The 14,792-nt window shown below is 36.3% G+C and overlaps 1 protein-coding gene across 1 annotated transcript; it reads right to left on the reverse strand.

Annotated features, from left to right (window-relative positions):
• Positions 1-619: 619 nt before the first annotated feature.
• Positions 620-6,374, reverse strand: LOC144441277 (histamine N-methyltransferase A-like). The gene is made up of 5 exons (XM_078130836.1): positions 6,262-6,374; positions 4,721-4,782; positions 3,201-3,396; positions 2,372-2,719; positions 620-972 (listed from the first exon to the last, which is right to left on the reverse strand). Exons 3-5 carry the CDS (start codon positions 3,382-3,384, stop codon positions 620-622), a joined length of 885 nt encoding a protein of 294 aa, XP_077986962.1. The 5' UTR covers positions 3,385-3,396; positions 4,721-4,782; positions 6,262-6,374.
• Positions 6,375-14,792: the final 8,418 nt, after the last annotated feature.

A 14,792-nucleotide genomic window follows, 5' to 3' on the forward strand; every position in this document is an offset into this window, starting at 1 on the left:
GGTTTCAGTAAATTCAGATCTGTCCATATCAAGATAAAATTTATCGACCGACAGCAAACGGACTAATTAAACGAGCAATTCGAAACAAACATTACAACAACAACACCAAAACAAATGGAGGATGGTTGAGACATACGGTCGGTCTCATCATAGTACAGTATCTTCATTAAAGCTCACTTTTAGTTACGAGCTAGTCTCAGTTGCCCGGACTCTCATCGCTACGAGACGTAGAAGAGCCCCCAGCGGTGAGAGTCTGGGTATAAACCGAGACGAGTTACAAGCTAGTTGAGACGATCATTTTTAGTCGGCCATCTTTCAAATTTATCATTTTGTTATAACCATGCATGTATAACGGATACACTAAGATGTCGAATCTATGTCTATAACCCTGGGATACTAGTATGTATATTTCCTAAAATCAGTTGATAATCTATCAAAATCGTATAATATGAAAACAAGTGCAAAGATAATTCAAACTCTAATAATCCATTGTCCAAATAAAAGTTGCAGCAATATATCACACGCTGTAGAGGCGTGTTATAATTTGACAATTGACCTATCCAACATCTGATGATCGATATTCCGATCTCCTGTATCTATCATAGTACATTGCACACCGTTATTTCTTAATAATGATATCAACTTCATAACCTGGAAGTATAACTTTATCACCATCGATAATGCTGCATTCTTCTTTCAAATATTTCAGCAAGGACTTTGCTGTTTCCTGTCGTATTTCTTTGCGGAAATCTTCGCACTGAAAGAAGCAACTCAACATCTTGTTCCCAATCTCTGACTCCTCGATGAAACATTCCGTGATATTTATAGGGCTGTTCTCTCTGTATGACGTGTTTATTTCGATGCCATGTAGCTGTTGTCTTGTACTTGCCAATACCACGTCCACGTCATAATAAGGATGAGTTGAATTCTTATAGAATTGGTTATAGTAATTCCATATTTTAACCCAGCCGCCTGAAACATCAAAATACATTATGAACAGTTTAACAAGTTTCCATCCATTTAGTCTTGGGGCTACCCATTGGGTTTGAATCTGAAGATCTCTTTACCCCATGTCTAGCCCAATCAGAAATTTTGACCCAGAAGTTGTTCACGTAAACGAGAAAACCCCCAACAGTTAGAATGATGTAAACAATGTATACACGTCCTGATATGACAAATATACCATATTTCGACATTATATGTATCTTCCTCCAATAAACACTAACTTGTTATTTGGCAGAATTCTGTCATTGGTTAACAAAGATATGCTAACTATGTGGGTGGGTGGTTTCGTTTGAATTTGAAAGTTCATCTCGGCTCCTCATTGCGTTAGATGTTAGGAAAAGAGATCTTCAGATTAAAACCCAACGGACAGCCTCTAGACTGCCATTTGTTGTGTTGTTGTACATCTACATGTAATGGGCACTCCATCAGTGACAAAGGGATTGTGAGGGTAAACTTAAAGTGTGTATGCATGCCTGAATTACATAAGTGGGCAAGAACGTTACTAATATATGTCTTCCAATGCGCATGTCCTGAGATGTAGTGCATTTTGTTTACACGTAAATTAAAACTTAGTACTGCATCAATATGCTGGGATAAAGCTCAGCTGTAAATTAAACCCGAGTCCTTAAATCTACTTCAAGCTTTTTATTGGTGGTTGACAAACACAATATGTGGCATATCAGTATGTCTAAGTTTCCATCCATCCCACCTCCAATATGTGGCGTATCAGTATGTCTAAGTTTCCATCCATCCCACCTCCAAAATGTGGCGTATCAGTATGTCTAAGTTTCCATCCATCCCACCTCCAAAATGTGGCGCATCAGTATGTCTAAGTTTCCATCCATCCCACCTCCAATATGTGGCGTATCAGTATGTCTAAGTTTCCATCCATCCCACCTCCAAAATGTAGCGTATCAGTATGTCTAAGTTTCCATCCATCCCACCTCCAAAATGTGGCGTATCAGTATGTCTAAGTTTCCATCCATCCCACCTCCAATATGTGGCGTATCAGTGTGTCTAAGTTTCCACCCATCCCACCTCCAATTTACCGTGATGAATTTGTCTAGGCTAGGGTTCACTTGAGATGAAAGTATTTCATAAATCATGTACATTTTGGCTTAGAAACAAAGTTATTTAGATTTATTAAATATCTAGGACTTCAAGGCGTGGGTGTATGTATCAGACGATTGTTGCACGAAAGTGTTCAAAATATCACCTGGTTCTATTGGTGTCAAGGAAATGATGGTGCATCCCGGTAAGGGATATAAAGTGGCCGTGAAGGACTCATGCCAGTGTCAGAATCACTAGTCTGTATACAAACAGTGTACACTGGGAATTAACATGGACAAATTGGGCAATACTTTACCTTGTTCGGAATACATCTCTTGTCTGATTAGAAAAGTACCCGGATTACGAAGCAAATCATACAATTCACGAAATATCTTGGCATCGTTGGGGAAATAATAAACACAGTGAAGAGCATGTATGATGTCAAACTTTTCATCCTGGTCGATATGTCTCTGCTTTCTTTCATTTACATAATCCTGAATGGTTTTGACGTGGTAGTCATAAGTTACTCCTTTCCACTTGTCACCTTGTCTCTGTACCATTGACTTGAATCTCTCTATTTGACGGTCTAGAGGATCTACCACTGTGTATGATATCTTTTGATTTAGACCACTCAGCACATTTAGAATCGGAAAATCATTGCTCCCTATGAACAAAACAGAATTACACATTAGTTGTTAGAGCTTTTGTGCAAGCGCGTTATGTGCGTACTTGTCCCGAAAGTGTAAGTTTGTTTTTTGTGTTACATGCACATGTATTCAGTGTCGTTGGCTATAAAATACCTTTCAGTCTTGCTGAAAACGTGATATACATATTATGTATACATACATACATACATACATACATACATACATACATACACACACACATACATACATACATACATACATACATACATACATACATACATACATACATACATACATACATACATACATACACACACACACACATACATACATACATACATACATACATACATACAAACATACATACATACGCACGCACGCACGCACACACACACATACATACATACACACATACTCATACATACATACATACATACATACATACATACATACATACATACATACATACATACATACATACATACATAACGTTCTTACCACTCCCTGAACCAACAGCAAGTACTCGTATTTCTTTATCTTTGTTCATGTTTAGGTGTGCAAACAAATTCTTCATATCAGGTTCACATATATGACATCTTTCATTCAATCCTTTGGCGTATACAGCTTCATAATTGTCAATGTACGCATCATTGTTAATAAGTATTTGTGGCATTTTCTCCATCACTGTTTAATTCTGTTAATTAAAAGTAAATACAATGTGTTTAGACATCCCTGTAAGAGAAATACCATATGTATATATATGTATGTATGTATGTATGTATGTATGTATGTATGTATGTATGTATGTATGTATGTATGTATGTATGTATGTATGTATGTATGTGTGTGTGTGTGTGTGTATGTATGTATGTATGTATGTATGTATGTATGTCACTTCGAATCCCCCCCCCTCTCTCTCTCTCTCTCTCTCTCTCTCTCTCTCTCTCTCTCTCTCTCTCTCTCTCTCTCTCTCTCTCTCTCTCTCTCTCTCTCTCTCTCTCTCTCTCTCTCTCTCTCCATGTGTTGATTTCAAAACTATCCATAACTTTAATTGTATCATGTAGAATGCCCTATCAGTAGCACCTGCAATATACTTTTCATAGTGGCGGGTTAAAGTACTTCAATACATCTGACTTGAGGGGTCTTGTTTTTGACAATAAAGCAAACACGTAACACAATATCACGGACATTTGAGTGGGGTAGAATCAATACCACGTCACTGTTGTACTTCGCCCATTTCTAAACGTTATCGTCCCCGACACTATCTGTCAATAATAAGCTGTCTTGTAACGCCCCCATAATTAATTAAGCCATACACAGAGATTTATTTGTTAACTTTGATTATGAAATATTTATAGCTTGTGTATTTGCAAAATATAATTTCATATTCATGGAGGTCAACTAGTAAATTAAAACGTACAAAGTACTCTAGTCGCGAACTCCAGTAAATGTTACACAGCATAAGACACACAGGTATAAAATAAATGACCCGGATATTGCACTTCGTACGATATTTATCTTAGCAACCATAATCGACGAACGGCAAATCCTGTACATGTTCTGTTACATTCGCAGCGCGTAATTATTGTATTGCAGATAATTTTAAAAATACTTCGTTGTCCGTGAACACAGTCAAGGGTATCGGCACAACAAAGTACCTGTGGATATATTGAGAACTTTACCGACCCGGACACTAGTTATCGGACAGAGTATATATATACTGCTAAACACTAAGCAACGTCACGGAACGTATGCTACCACAACAAGTATACGACCGGATCTGTCACCCTGTACAGAGTAGGACAAAGGCAGAGTATTAATATCTACACGAGAAGTGAGTTTCCCAACATGTGAGTAAGCTACTTGATACCACCCACCCATAATAATAGTGCTTTAGTGCAACAAAGTATGTACATGTATGTTATAATATAAATAAGGATTTTTCCATGCGTCAGTTAATATACCCAGTCGAGAGAGGTTTCAAATTGAAATAATGTGATATGAATCGTTAAACTCACCTTTCCTCACCCTGTCTTGAATAACAGTGCACATGGACTTGTCTCACGTCTTGTTTGGTTAACTTTGAAATTGACAAATTAGACAGAACAGTCAAACTAGGTTTGTTTTGTTACTACTTTGTTAAATTGTTTGACTTGGAGCAAACAAAATCGATGGGTCAACATATATGAACGACCTTGATATTAAACATTATTTTTCTGAAAGTTTAACAGTGGTCATACGTCGTCCCCGGTCGTCTGCACAACACCACTCCTTTTCGACTTCTTTTACAACATTTAAAAAAATGTATTTATTTTTGTTTTGACATTGTATCTGTATGTATGACTATGTATGTATAAGCTAATGTAGGTTAATTCAGATATGTCCATGTTTTGTTCGTTATTATTTTTCCAAAATTAATGTATTAATTTGGGGTACTTTTTTGCCAAAACTGATCACGATATTTCGATTTGTTTGTCTGAAACAGCTCGTCAGGTTGCCTTTGGTAATACAAGTTATGCCTGATATATTGTTCCCTACTTCCGACGGTATGTTTAATAGTGTGTGTGTGTGTGTGTGTGTGTGTGTGTGTGTGTGTGTGTGTGTGTGTGTGTGTGTGTGTGTGGCTGTAAGGTTGGGGGAGGGAGAAGTAATTTTGGTCAAGTTTGTACTACTTCAATACATGCTGCAATATTCCATTTCCATAATTCCACCTTCTTTCATTTCATTTATACAAAACTGCAACCGGATCGGAGACACCGTGCCAAACAGTTCCCCTGTCTTTGCCATTCAACAGCTGGCCCATATCCATATCAAGTTGTAATATTGCCAACTATAACTGTACTTCTTATCTTAGTACCGTATATTGAATAGGTATTTGACCTGGTGACACTGTGTTTAGCCATTATTACATATATGTTGGCACGTAGTCTTCTCGTGTTGTGTTATCAAAATATTTTGTACACGAACAGTACAGTAACAACGGAATGCGGATTACACACTCCTCATTAGGTCGTCACTTGTTTATGCTTCTCATCACAACATCTTTAAAACCAGATTTAAACTGAATGCCTTCCGTAAGGGTAGTCTTGCAATTTCATGATTTATGCAAGACATTTAGCTCTACATCTGTGACTTTTTCAAGTCCCAGTGAAAGTTAGTTGTCAAAAACGTTGTTCAAATGCCAGGAAAGCTTGCCATCCTCGACTGCACTCGCTTTCGTGATCCCCTACATACCCGGGATATGTACACCCGTTTCCACGGTAAATAATAAACGAAATTGAAACCCGCATAACATTGCTATTACGCATCAGAAAGTTTACACACTTCATGGTATGCATCGTAACAGTTGAACAACTTTAATACAGTGAAGTAATAAGGTATTATTACCCTACGTCGTGTAGGGCGATAATACTTTTAGTGGCATTCTTGTTTCGATCGAGATTGACATACAGTCTGCTCCAAATCATATACATGCGTGAAAGGTGTGAAGTGAGCAGACAATCATGACTGTATATTTTTGCAATAAAGCTTACAGATGATGTGTATTTTCAGTGCTCACCTCCTTGCTGTGATGTAATAATCTTCAGATTCAACGAAAATATCAATACAAACACTTGAAACCCCTGAAAACAGAGTCTTTCTCAGTGTAGAACGACAGTGTGTCCATTTCGTAGCTTCCTGGTTTACCTTACATCGACGTTGGTGGCGCACTTTCGAAACGAAGCGCGTGTGCAACCAGTCGATCGATCGATTAATTACGTAAATTGCTCATTAATATCCATGGTAATTTTACCAAAATCTAATCAGTTCTAGCCATTACTCAACGGAACAGTTGTTTTAGCCGTTTTGGAGAAAACGATGACACAGACAGACAGACAGACAGACAGACAGACAGACACACACACACACAGACACACACACACACACACACACACACACACAGACTTTCACCCACTAATACATCTCTACCTTTAATACAGAAGAAGTGATGGGTCGTTTGATTGGTCGTTTATCAAAGAAAATAGAAAAAGGTATGCGTTCGTGTGTACATATGTAGGTAATGCTGTAATTCAGAATCGTACATTTGATGAGTCTGGATGCCTCAAAATGTTAAAGTCGGAAGAAAAGTACAAAGCGTATGTTATATTATAGCTCCAACATTTCAACGATGAATGATGTGGTTGTGCTTTTACTATCAATGACATTATAATGTTTACTGATCCTGCCATAGAGGGCGTAGTTTTTATCATTTAGTTGAATAAACATAAAGATCAAAAGGATTACCTCAACATGAAACAGCCCATTTCAAATTACCGTTCACTGGCTCTGTTTGATATAACCACGCATAAACCAATAAGAAACTGCATACAGTAAGATCACAATTTCTTGCTGCATTTTGTCTATTATGAAATAAACCTTTTAAGCATAGTGCAACTAGACGTAGACACGTGGGCGCCAATGTTTTGATGATGTCTGCATGTGTCACGTTAGTTCATATCATTTAAACAAAATGTCACAGGAAACTATATTCATTCAATGTTGTTATCTTAAAGTGTAGCATGTTCAGTTTCTTATTGATTTCTATATGGTTATCTCAACCCAGAGCTAGTGAACGGTAACTTGAAATGAGCTGTAAATCCGAACCCGACTGTTCTTAACATGCAGATAACTGTTGCTATACATTAATTTCAGGCATTAGGTAAAATGAACATTGCAAACAAGAGAGTGTAAACATCTCGATTAAGGCAAGTTCTGAAGATAATTTCTCTTGAAGGAAAACATCCCGGCCAGACAACCCCCACAGACGTTGCTCAATAGTGTGTATGCAAATGTACATTTATTTAAACTTCAAATTGGTGTTTCTTCCTATTTTCTTTTCATTTGACTTTGACTTTCTTGACTGTGGAGACGATCAGAAGTGAACCGTGTTCATCAAACTGTTATCCTTACATTTAGTAACGTTGAGACGTCGTGTAGGGATGATATCCCAGAATGCAATATGCCGGTGTCACTAGTATGCACTATACATAGTAACCAAAGATTAACTCGATTTTGTGAAACGTGCAATAAACCAGTTTGCCAGAAATGCCAAAGAATATCTCATCAATATCACAAAATTGCAGCCGAATCCGACATAGAATCAATAGTCTCGGAAAAGAAAGACAATTTACAAACAACTGTAGATGAAATAGTTAGTAAGCGAAAGAGAATCGAAGACATTTCAAGAAACATTGACCAATATTTTGATCACTGCATGCAGCAAAAGGTAGAGTTAGAAAGAAAAATAAACTCTTATACGAAAGAACTCATCGACCAAATTCAGGAAGAGGAGGAAAAGGTAATGCAAATACTATGGCAACGATTTCAAAAATATGAACAGAGTATTGAGGAAAGAAAATACGAAATTCAGGAGAATTTTGTTCAATTGCAAGACGCCATTGATTCGGCGAAAGATTTGCTCCAACAACCAGACAATATCGTTTACCTTTTACAAGAAGGACAGTTATGCGCAAAAGTGGACGATGCTCGGGCATTAAAAACAGTCAAGGGTAAATATGGAGGATCTTTGCCGACTGCAAACATTGAGTTTAGGGAAAGTACTGAACTAACTGCGACTTTACAAAAGTATTCACTTGGTAGCATTACTTGGAGGAGAGAAACACCCCCTCAACCCAGTAGACCAGATACTGCGATGGTTCGTCGTCCTCCGTCGGTAAGATCTCTGTACAGTCAGAACTCACAGTACTCTAGCATGTCATATTATGATGAGAAGAAAGATACGTTCACTTATCAAAATCAATCAGATGAGTCCTTTCCTTACTTCAAAGGTAAATAGTATTATACATATATATATATAAATAAATAAATAAATATATATATATATATATATATATATATATATATACTTAATTCAGGATGTAATACACACACACACACACACACACACACACACACACACACACACATATATATATATATATATATATATATATATATATATATATATATATATATAATTATATATATGAAATCGGATACGCCCAGTAGGAAACAAAACATGGAAACCTATTAACTACACTTTTCACTACTATTTTGTGGTTTTATCAAGTTGGACACGTGGCAGACTATAAGATAAACGTGTCTAAAATGCATTGTGGCGATTATTTGAATGTAACAGACAAAATACTTGTATTCAACATAAAGAAATGTTTTAAAATTCTACAAGTCAAAAAATTATGTAAGGTTGGTTATCACTACAACGAATTCTACGAAATAATCAATATCTTGCAAACTACTTTTTAAATAAAATTCTATGTAATGTACTGAATGCTTTGGGATCAATTGTTTTGATAAAGATATATATATATATATATATATATATATATATATATTAAGATAAATAAATAGATAAATAAATAGATAGATAGATCTATTTGATAGAGAAATAAAAAAATAAAAAAGCATGATCATTTTTTTCATCAGAACAGTCATTCTTCGAGTGATAAACTTCACATGACTTTTGAACCGCAAAGCAAAGGGAAATGGTATCACTGACATACAATCATATATGTGTACTGCAGATATGTCTATTTTATTACTTTGCATGTACTTTCAGACAGGCCAGATAGTAGAGCATCGAATCGTTCTTATTCACAAATGTCATACTACTTGGACAGAGAAGGCACTTTAACCCCTTCTAGTGCAAGGTTTCCTAGTCCTGTCGAGTACCCTGTAACCGAAGACAACTACGAAACATACACAAATGAAAGAGGATTATCGGAATCAATGAATTACGAAGGTAAGTTACATCATGTACTCTATAGATACATTGTGTAGGTAGACAAAGTCTTGTTGTAAAATGTAGACCAGGGGATAACGGATGCAGAAAGTATTTTATATAGCTCATAGTGAGATACAAATTATGAGGTAAAATGTAAAAATTTGATTATCACCCTCCCTCAAGCCATTGAGAAATTGCATTATGCACATGTACATTGTCATTGTCTGTTTTGCTAGTTGATGTTTTGCCATATTTAATATGACTTTATATGTCAATTCATTAGATTACCATTAAAAGAAAACACTGATGAATGATTAATCGTTAAAAGTAAGGATTACCTAAATAGATACAATTTGTAAATTACTTGTATCAGTACTTACTTGAACATCTTACAAATGATTTTTGAAAACAGTTAATGACGTGCACGTGTTGATGTTTACAGAAAGCACAGTATCTCGTCCAACCCTATCCCGGTTATCTTTCGATCGTAGAAGACCGCAATCGGTTCTTCCACCAATAGCAGGGTCAAGGGTCAGTGATGACGATGTCAGATCTTCGGAGCCTAACGAAGTAGTCCGTCAACTTACAGAGAGCCTTAGAAAAATAGACCTCAGGCTGACTACAGACACAATAATTATTTTGCCGCCAATCACACCGGTACCTCGTTTGTCCACAAGTAGTGAAGATAGTGACGACACCACAGCAAAGTTAATGGGTGAGTGATAGAGGGACTGGTGAGTCTAAACAAGGACAATTGTTCCCTTACATGTAGTCTAAACAATGATTTTATCTGGACTATTACTTTTATTTCCTTCGTCATCGGACACAATCGTATCCGAAGAAATACAATTTGATTATGAAAAATCCTTTCAAGCATCATTCTAACAAACCAGAGCTGATATTTCCACGACACTGCGAAATATGCTTTCGACGGCGCGTCATGGACAGTGCCGTAAAAGAGGCTGTAGTACATCATTTACAGTGTCGTAAAAGAGGCTGTAGTTTTACGACGATGTTAAACACAGGACTAAGGCAATCTTTGCCAAAGGTCGTTATTTGCTTTTGAATTATTTCATCCCAAAATGTTTTCCTTAAAATCTAAAGGTAACACTCAAAACATGTTTTAACATTTTCATAGAACCTTCTAGTATACAATAAAACATCAGATCATTCAATAACAATTCCTCTCTGAATTAAATTATATTTAGTTTCAACTTTTATTCTTATACTTTCAGAGTTGGACCCAGTCCCTGAAACTGTTCTGAATGACATCGCTAGAGAAGTTTCTGATTCATGGAAAAGGCTTGCTCGAACTTTAGGAATTACAAACTCACAAGTAACGGCAATTGACCATGATTATCGTGGTTTATATGAACAGGCATACCAGGTATGTGTTATAAGCTTATGTACTCATTGCCATCTTTCCGTTTTACGTCCATTTGAAGTAAGAACCATTAAATCTATTTATTTTATTTATTTGAGATGTCTACAGGATTACCCCATTTGCAGACACTCTGAAATTGGGAAAGACTAAAATGCATACAATATTTACAAAACTAGTAAAAATAGAAATAAAATAAAATAACAGAAGATAAAACTACCGAAACTTCCGTTAAATTCACACATCAACTATTTTATTTAGGACATCTTTTCTAAAAGTACTGAGACTGTAAAATATGTCAGTGTTTTGCAAGGTATTGATAAAATTGAAGGTCCTAGGTAAAAACGAGTTTTTCCATTGAGTAGAATTAAAACGTGCCATTTCAAATGTGTAGTGGGAACGGAGATTCCTGGACGGCACATGAAACGGAACATTGGCAACAATATGCCATTTATGCATTTCTATAAAAAGACAGCATCCAGCAATTTCCTACGAGATTGAAGACTTAGAATATTAAAATACTGACAAAGATTACTGTAGTCGAGGTTTACTCCTTTACCATGGAACGATTTTCTAAAATAAAGGTAGGTGAGAAATTTATGCTGGACTCTCTCAATTTTAGTGATTAAATACTTCTGATGGGGTGACCAAACTTGTGGACAACAGTAACTCTAGTTGACTCCGTACAAGCGATTTATAGAAATTAACCAATCACCATCATCGTCGTCGTCGTCGTCGTCGTCGTCGTCGTCGCCGCAGCCGCCACCACCACCACCACCACCACCACCACCACCACCACCACCACCACGGTGGTTTATACGAGTCCAATTTTTACGGCTAAAACGATAAAGTTACTCAAAAAGTAAACCGATAAAATGCATGTGTTGATTAATACATCTACCTTAATTCATCAGTAGCTAAAGAGAATTTGGGCGTAGTGTGCACACATATCCGAACCACCGTCAACACACAGGTACCTAGCCGTTCTCCTTAGGCGGTTTCAGATAACCGTGACTGGGAGCAACTTTGCACTATATTCATAAAACTAAGAGCGCCCTCAATGGTGTACATGTCATTTCTCCTGGTTACTCAGCTTGCAGTGGATGTGCTCATCCTCATTTTGTTCTCTCATGAATTAAAAACAATGATTTAATTTTTTTTCAATAATTAACTACTGCAGCTGGTGTTCAATCCTCATATTGGCCTTATGATGTGGGGTCACACTTCCATCCTAACTGTCAATTTTGAGCACTCCCAAAAATTCATTCACTGTACATAATTATGCAGGAAATATTGACGTCATAATTTTTATCCTCCTATAGGCACTGCTGTATTGGAAGAGTACACATGGTTCGAAGGCTACCCATAGGGTTCTACGTCACGCCTTGGAGAAGACTGCTAAGAAGAATATTGCTGAGAAATATCTGTCATGAAATATACCTAGATTATCTCAATTCTAACACATATGCCTTAGCTTGCAAGATTGATCAAAGTGTACGGGTTAGATTCAACGATCAGACCCTTCTATCGTTTACCACTTCCATGTTAATCTGTTCCACATTTGCCGTCTTGCCTAGCCTGTTTTCGGCGCGATGATGTGTTACTCCATATAGCTCTCGGGTCAAGTCGTTATTATGGTTTGAGAACTGACTCAGGAGGTCACTCCCCCCCCCTCCCCCAAAAAAGTCTTTGCCAGCATACATACCCATATATGCTACATATGCTACAATTACATAATTTTTTTTGAAATTATAATTTATTCAACCAGAAAAGAAAAACATATACACAAACTTTGAAAGCAACGGGTAGAACATTTCTGGTGAGGGCCATGGAAATGGTTCGTAGGAACTAATCAATGTCCATGGACCGTACGTGCAGATAATAAATAGAAATGTGGGCTGGTACGAGTTTCACAATAACAACAAGAATACAATTTTTAGTAAATAAAGAGATATGTTGGTGGCAAAAATAAATTTACATGTAAACTATATGCGTTACGTTACCAGAGACTGTGTTCGTCGTAGTTCATTTACATAATGACTTCATTTGAATAAACTCAGAATTTGGACAAGTCAGCTTACTGGACGAGTATTTTCAAACTATATTATAACGACTTGATACAGGAATCACAAGCTGAAGATACGAGAGCTATCGGAGTAACACATCAGTGCCGAAAACAGGCTCTTCACAGAAGCAACATTGCTACGTTATAATCACAGTAATCATATATCTTGGTGCGGTCCGCTCAACGATCAATTGAATAACATATATTTTCATCAAATTTCGTCCAATCAGGAGCATTTTCCCAGTGTTATATATTTCATTAAAGGCTCTACGCACACGTGTACGTCATACTTGCTGACGATACCAAAAATTGAACACTACATATGCATATTTACAGTATCAACCTATCGTGACAATGACTTAGTTTAATACAATCAAATATTATGTCAATATAGAGGTGTTGTCGAATCGGATGCCGACTATTTATAGTAAAATGAGTCGGAATGGGTGTTCTATTTTCAGGTTAACGTCTCTCGAAGTTTCAGCGTTCAATTTCAAATTTCAGCTATTTTTTCCAAGTAAGTATGAAATAAGAGGAATTCCATATATTTTGATTACACAGTCTGGTAGACTGCACCTCGAGGGGATAAATTCTCCTGAAAACCAAAGTTTTAAATCTCTCCAAACTGCACCATATGGAAGCTTGTTTCTGATACCTTTGCAAAAATAATAGGATCTGGACGACCACCGTGTTGTTCTCAACAAAATTCGACAATCTTTTATTTTTCCCATAGAATTTATCTCAGTATTCGGTCTCCATGAATTTTTGATAACATTCTATTTCAAAAATTTTGTTTGGTTATCCCTGATTTCTATTCTTGATTTTAATTGAGGATGGCTTGAAGTTTTCTTGAACAAAGTATAGCAGAATTAAATAGTTTATTTCTGAGGCACATTCCAAGTTCAACTACACATACAAACAACCCATGACATCAAACGTAAAGGTTTATCACAATTTTATTTGTTAACGCTTTTTTTTTTGAATTTCTGTTTACATGATTTTTGAAAAAGTTCTTTTCTAATTCTAGACATACAGCACTAAAAGAAACTGTTACAATTATTGTGATAATTCACTGCGACTATTAATTAAAAGAAACTACCAGTCTGAGAATGCATTCATAAGTAACGGCAATAAGGTGCAGTTTCATAAATATTGGTGAAAGCAAGCGATGTCCAAACTATTCCGTGTACTTTATCATGATATCTGATGTTTAGTCGAACATTTACAATGTGGAATATGAAACGATGACATTGTCGTCTGCAACCGTGCATACCCTAACACCTAGTGGATTAGGAGACTAGACCGGTTGCTATTTATAGAATACATGGGTTCCACAGGTCTTAATACACGGGTTCAACTTAATAAGTTCAGTATCTGATGGTGGACATTGACATTATAATTATAGTAAGTGAAACAATAACATGTGACGTACTTCCTTATCAACAGATGTTAACTTGTCAAGCAATTAATGTGAAATTTTGCATAAAGAGGAATATTGCTGAAACTTGTCTAGTAGATAAATCATTGCATTTTGTAATAAATATAACATATCAAAACTTGTAACATTCCATATATATACATACACAGCACAATAAATACTTACAATTATAAACTATTTCTTGCAATATATTGTATCCCTTTGCTCCAAAAGTGCACATAAAATCTAAAATTTAAACCCCAGTCAAAACATCATTGGTAGCTAAAATAAAAGCCAGTGGTTATCATGCTATTCTCTAGATAATCTGTTTTTAATGTACAAATATTCAGCACAATTTTGGTCCTATTTGGTTCTAAGTGATCCTCTACAGGATAAATACAAAAACAATGTACCAAGGATTCTAGTTGGGGAATTATGCCGTTGAC

Source organism: Glandiceps talaboti, chromosome 10 (assembly GCF_964340395.1).
Source record: "Glandiceps talaboti chromosome 10, keGlaTala1.1, whole genome shotgun sequence".
Taxonomy (NCBI): Eukaryota; Metazoa; Hemichordata; class Enteropneusta; family Spengelidae; genus Glandiceps; species Glandiceps talaboti.